The sequence below is a fragment of the Salmo trutta genome, chromosome 13 (assembly GCF_901001165.1).
Source record: "Salmo trutta chromosome 13, fSalTru1.1, whole genome shotgun sequence".
Taxonomy (NCBI): domain Eukaryota; kingdom Metazoa; phylum Chordata; class Actinopteri; order Salmoniformes; family Salmonidae; genus Salmo; species Salmo trutta.
In genome coordinates this window covers 80,542,672-80,550,222 of record NC_042969.1, presented here as the reverse complement: position 1 = coordinate 80,550,222, position 7,551 = coordinate 80,542,672, and the positions used below count along the sequence as shown (strand labels likewise).

Here is a 7,551-nt window from a genome sequence, read left to right as displayed (position 1 = left end):
GCACTTGCATTTTAGTGCGGGGAGCGGGAACAGGACGAGTCGGACTGGGTGGACGCACTTCCGGGTCCGCACGAGAGACAGGAGCTGGAAACCCAGGGCTATGGAGGCGCACAGCCGGTCTAGATCTTACCTCCTGCACAACCCGCCTTGGCTGGATGGAACTAGTAGCCCTGTACGAGCGGAGTGCTCGTACAGGGCAGACTGGGCTGTGCAGGGGCCTGATGGTAGCCGTGCGTAGAGCGGGAGTTGGGTAGCCTGGTCCTCAGAGGCGTACCGGCGACCAGATGCGCTGCGCAGGCATCCTCCTACCAGGCTGGATGCCCGCTCTAGCACGGCACCTGCGAGGGGCTGGAATAACTTGCACCGGACTGTGCGTGCGTATGGGGGTGAGAGTGCGCTTCTCAGCGAAACATAGCGCTCTCCACCCCATACGCTCCTCCATATAACCACGGGTAGCTGGCTTCCGGCTCTTCCTTCGCCTAGCCAAACTACCCGTGTGCCCCCCCCAAAAAAATGTATTGGGGGTGCCTCTCGTGCTTCTCCCTCAGCGCGTCTCTGGCCTCGTACCACCGCCTCTCTGCCTTGGCTGCCTCAATTTACCACTGCGGGCGCTGATAATCCCCAGCCTGATGCCAAGGTCCGGCCCCGTCCAGAATTTCCTCCCAAGTCCACTTCTCCCGCCAGTCCAACTCGAACTCCGTCTGCTCCTTCCTCTGCTGCTTGGTCCTTTGGTGTTGGGTGATTCTGTCACAGTTGCTATCTTCGTCTTCTGACGACAATGCGAAATCGTCGTCTGAAAAGGAGGACCAATACGCAGCAGGTACGTGTATGCTCATCTTGAGAATTTAATAAGTACAAAATGAACACCAAAATAACAAACCAAGAAAAATGAACGAACTAACAACAACTAACAGTCTGGCCAAGCATAGGCTCAACACAGAACAATCACCCACGAATAACAAACACACCCTAATATATGGGACTCTCAATCAAAGGCAGATAGACAACACCTGCCTTCAACTGAGAGTCCCAACCCCAATCAGCACAACATAGAAACACACTCACCAGACTACACATAGAAATACATAAACATAGAACATCAACCAAAAACCCCGGAAATACTAAATCAAACCCCCCTTTGAACAAACACACCACCCTGAACCACATAAAACAAATACCCTCTGCCACGCCCTGACCAAACTACAAAACAATTAACCTTATATACTGGCCAGGACGTGACAAAAACAGGCTACCTAAGTATGACTCTCAATCAGCAACAACGATGCACAGCTGTTCCTAATTGAGAGCCATACCAGGCCAACACAAAGAAATACACAACATAGAAAACCATAGAAATACAAAACAAGAACATTACCCAAAAACCCCGGGACACATAAATCAAACACCCCTCTTACATAAATACATATACCATTAAATCCCGAACCACATAAAACAAATACCCCCTGCCACGTCCTGACCAAACTACAATAAACAATAACCCCTTATACTGGTCAGGACGTGACAACAATAAAATCACAACATAGGTTTCTTTGAATCAAAGCAAAAATAATTAGCTACAAAAAAAGAAAAAAACTACAGTAAAACATCAACTGCAGTGTTCCTCACCTGGCTTACTGTAAAAAGCAGAATAAAGGATTGATTACTGTACTTCTATATTCCCATCAACCCTGTCTTGTGGATTTGGCCACAGGTTCTCATCCACGTCACAATGGATGTTTTCATTAGCCAAACATCTTGGGAAGAATCTTCGGGCGAATCCAGGCCTGACACTGGTCTGCTGTGATGTCATTGCATGCGTCATCCATGGCCTGGAGAAGGGTGGCTTGTTCGTGAGGGCGCCTATCATATACCTTCCACCTCCATGTGGAGAAAAATTCCTCAATCGGGTTTTAGGAAAGGAGAGTATGGGGGTAAGTACAGGGTGGTAAATTGTGGTTGGGCCTGAAACCATGCTTGCACCATTTGATCATGGTGGAACCTGACATTATCCCACACAATGACATAGGTCACGCCATCAGCTCTACAGACCTGATTTAGCCCATCAAGGAAGGTTACATTCAAACAGCGAATCATGTGACTGCCTGCAACTCAATATATAGAGTATATAGAGTAGAGAGCTTTAGTTGCTGTTGGACCTAACATTAGAACGGGCAAGATGCGTAATCTAAGCAACTTTGACCGTGGTAGGATTGTTGATGCCACACATGGTGGTTCCAGCATAAGACAATAGGCAGACTATAGACAGACTATAAACAGACTATAAGACTATAGACAGACTATAGACAGACTATAAACAGTCTATAAGACTATAGACAGACTATAGACAGACTATAAACAGACTATAAGACTATAGACAGACTATAGACAGACTATAGACAGACTATAAGACTATAGACAGACTATAGACAGACTATAAGACTATAGATAGACTATAGACAGACTATAGACAGACTATAAACAGACTATAAGACTATAGACAGACTATAGATAGACTATACACAGACTATAGACAGACTATAGATAGACTATACACAGACTATAGACAGACTATAGACAGACTATAAACAGACTATAGACAGACTATAGATAGACTATACACAGACTATACACAGACTATAGACAGACTATAAACATACTATACACAGACTATAGACAGACTATAGACAGCCTATAGACAGACTATAGACAGACTATAAACAGACTATAAGACTATAGACAGACTATAAACAGACTATACACAGACTATAAACAGACTATAGACAGACTATAGACAGACTATAGACAGACTATAAACAGACTATACACAGACTATAAACAGACTATAAGACTATAGACAGACTATAGACAGGCTATAGACAGACTATACACAGACTATACACAGACTATAAACAGGCTATAGACAGACTATAGACAGACTATAAACAGGCTATAGACAGACTATAAGACTATAGACAGACTATAGACAGACTATAGACAGACTATAAGACTCTAGACAGACTATAGACAGACTATAGACAGTCTATAAGACTATAGACAGACTATAGACAGACTATAAACAGACTATAAGACTATAGACAGACTATAGACAGACTATAAACAGTCTATAAGACTATAGACAGACTATAGACAGACTATAAACAGACTATAAGACTATAGACAGACTATAGACAGACTATAGACAGACTATACACAGACTATAGACTGACTATAAACAGACTATAAACAGACTATAAACAGACTATAGACAGACTATAGACAGACTATACACAGACTATAGACAGACTATAGACAGGCTATAGACAGACTATAGACAGACTATAAACAGACTATAAGACTATAGACAGACTATACACAGACTATAGACTGACTATAAACAGACTATAAACAGACTATAAACAGACTATAGACAGACTATAGACAGACTATACACAGACTATAGACAGACTATAGACAGGCTATAGACAGACTATAGACAGACTATAAACAGACTATAAGACTATAGACAGACTATAGACAGACTATAAACAGACTATAAACAGACTATAAGACTATAGACTGACTATAAACAGACTATAAACAGACTATAAACAGACTATACACAGATTATACACAGACTATAGACAGACTATAGACAGACTATAATACTATAGACAGACTATAGACAGACTATAAACAGACTATAAACAGACTATAGACAGACTATAGACAGACTATACACAGACTATAAACATACTATAGACAGACTATAGACAGACTATAGACAGACTATAAGACTATAGACAGACTATAAACAGACTATACACAGACTATAGACTGACTATAAACAGACTATAAACAGACTATAAACAGACTATAGACAGACTAGACAGACTATAGACAGACTATACACAGACTATAGACAGACTATAGACAGACTATACACAGACTATAGACAGACTATCGACAGGCTATAAACAGACTATAACACTATAGACAGACTATAGATAGACTATAGACAGACTATAGACAGACTATAAACAGACTATAAGACTATAGACAGACTATAGACAGACTATAAACAGACTATAAGACTATAGACAGACTATAAACAGACTATAAGACTATAGACAGACTATAAACAGACTATAAAAATACTATAGACAGACTATAGACAGACTTTAAACAGACTATAGACAGACTATAGACAGACTATAAGACTATAGACAGACTATAGACAGACTATAAGACTATAGACAGACTATAGACAGACTATAAGACTATAGACAGACTATAGACAGACTATAGACAGACTATAAACAGACTATAAGACTATAGACAGACTATAGACAGACTATAGACAGACTATAGACAGACTATAAAGAGGCTATAGACAGACTATAAGACTATAGACAGACTATAGACAGACTATAGACAGACTATAAGACTCTAGACAGACTATACACAGAGTATAGACAGACTATAGACAGACTATACACAGACTATAGACAGACTATAGATAGACTATACACAGACTATAGACAGACTATAGACAGACTATAAACAGACTATAGACAGACTATAGATAGACTATACACAGACTATAGACAGACTATAAACATACTATACACAGACTATAGACAGACTATAGACAGACTATAAGACTATAGACAGACTATAAACAGACTATACACAGACTATAAACAGACTATAGACAGACTATAGACAGACTATAAAGAGGCTATAGACAGACTATAAGACTATAGACAGACTATACACAGACTATAGACAGACTATAGACAGACTATACACAGACTATAGACAGACTATACACAGACTATAGACAGACTATAGACAGACTATAGACAGACTATAGACAGACTATAGACAGACTATAAGACTCTAGACAGACTATACACAGACTATAGACAGACTATAGACAGACTATACACAGACTATAGACAGACTATAGATAGACTATACACAGACTATAGACAGACTATAAACATACTATACACAGACTATAGACAGACTATAGACAGACTATAGACAGACTATAGACAGACTATAGACAGACTATAAGACTATAGACAGACTATAAACAGACTATACACAGACTATAAACAGACTATAGACAGACTATAGACAGACTATAGACAGACTATAAACAGACTATACACAGACTATAAACAGACTATAAGACTATAGACAGACTATAGACAGACTATAGACAGACTATACACAGACTATACACAGACTATAAACAGACTATAGACAGACTATAGACAGACTATAAAGAGGCTATAGACAGACTATAAGACTATAGACAGACTATAGACAGACTATAGACAGACTATAAGACTCTAGACAGACTATACACAGACTATAGACAGACTATAGACAGACTATAGACAGACTATACACAGACTATAGACAGACTATAGACAGACTATAGATAGACTATAGACAGACTATAGACAGACTATAAGACTATAGACAGACTATAGACAGACTATAGACAGACTATAGATAGACTATAGACAGACTATAGACAGACTATAAGACTCTAGACAGACTATAGACAGACTATAGACAGACTATAGACAGACTATAGACAGACTATACACAGACTATAGACAGACTATAGACAGACTATAGATAGACTATAGATAGACTATAGACAGACGATAAACAGACTATACACAGACTATAGATAGACTATAGACAGACTATAGACAGACTATAGACAGACTATAGACAGACTATAGACAGACTATACACAGACTATAGACAGACTATAGACAGACTATAGATAGACTATAGATAGACTATGGACAGACGATAAACAGACTATACACAGACTATAGATAGACTACAGACAGACTATAAACAGACTATAGACAGACTATAGATAGACTATAGATAGACTATAGACAGACTATAGACAGGCTATAAACAGACTATTAACAGACTATACACACAGACTGCTGAACAATAGTCCCTCTCCAGTCTTTGTTTCCCCTGTCATTCCTCTGCTTTGAATTAAGCAGAACTCTCTAAGGCTGGGTCTTAAATCCCATAGGAAGGAGGCTTTGGTAGAGAGGTATTACTTGCTATCTCAGGCGCTTCTCTAGATGAGCGGTTTAGAATGTGACCTCATATTGTATTGTTGGTGGGCCCGGGCCCAGGTTTTGACCCTCATTAGGAGGAGTCATCACTGTGATCAATGTGTATAACAGCTCCAGACTCTTGGCTCATGATTCAGTGATGTCACATGGTGTACACACACACACACACACTACTGTTCACATCACTCTTGCTGTGTCACCTGTGTTTGTTTACCTTCCATGAAGAGAACACAGAGCCCGGGCTGATGAGGTTGGGTTTGAGCGGGCTCCGCCCACCCATCATGGTGTCCGTGCAGACCGTGCAGTCTGTGGCATCCCGCCAGTCCCAGTATGGTATAGTGAAGTTAAAATCCCCAGTCATCTTCCTGATCTCGTGCTCCCAGTGCAGCAGATACACTCGATGCCATGGCAGGAACGCCGCCGACTCGTGCGCAAAGTCTATGTCCGGCCAAACATTTCCTGGTCCCCCCAGCAGTGTGTCCCTGGACACGTAGTAGTGCATCCACACAAACAGGTCGTATACACTCACGTCGGAAAACATTGGGTTCTCCCCATTTGTACCCATCTCAGCGCGAGTTCCTGTGACAATGACGTAGTCAGCGGTGACGGTGTTCTTGGCCAAGTTCAGGTAGGCAATGAACCGCTGCTGTTCAGCCACCGACAGCGAGAGGAAGTTCCTCCTCACAGACTCCCGCTGCTCGGCACACCCGGGGCCGAAGTAGCCGAACCTGCACTCTCCACAGTCGAAACCCCCATAGTTACCTGCACACTGGCATGTGCGGTTGTAGAAGGCCAGCGGCCACCGTTCTCGGTCGTCTATCCCAGTGTGTGGGTACTGTGGCCCGTGGGGCTCCTCAGATACTGTCACGTCCTGACAGAACCCTCGGCCCGACATGGCCCCACAGGCCGACCCGTCCCCCTCCCACACCGGGCAGCACTGCTTGGTCCGCAGCGCCTCTGTGTTGGCGCAAGGCCGGGGGAACTGGCCCACACACGACCTCAGGAACAGCATCTGTAGCAGGCTAACCAACACAACCAGAAATACCATGACTGACCAACTACCACACCCAAGAGCTCTCTACACAGCCAGACCAATCAAAGCACACGGCGAAGAGGCGACTACAGCCGGCTATAGTCACACAGCAGGTCCAGCCAGGTCAGTAACGCAGTGTCCGGGGAAAAGAAAGAGTAATGTTAACTCACAATATAACTTCCACTTGCCCACACCCTCTCTCTCCTCTCTCTGCTTCCCTCCCCATACCGTCACATGCTTGGGATAATATTGTTGAATCCAGCCTCATTCTGTCTCCAGACCAGCTGACCACAGCCCTCTTCCCCCAGGCCTAGCCGGCCTGGAATGTGTGTGCGTGATCTGGGGTGAGAGAGTGGATTGGTTCCAACTTGTGAGGAACTCTCACATAATAGC

The 7,551-nt window shown here is 42.4% G+C and overlaps 1 protein-coding gene across 1 annotated transcript in view; it reads right to left on the bottom strand.

The window, feature by feature from the left end:
• Positions 1-7,293, bottom strand: part of tyr (tyrosinase) — a 12,322-nt gene extending 5,029 nt beyond the window's left edge. Inside the window, exon 1 of the mRNA XM_029773725.1 lies at positions 6,340-7,293. Coding sequence (XP_029629585.1) covers positions 6,340-7,173 — 834 coding nt within the window. The 5' untranslated portion in view covers positions 7,174-7,293. The remainder of the gene's footprint in view (positions 1-6,339) is intronic.
• Between the last annotated feature and the right edge of the window lie 258 nt (positions 7,294-7,551).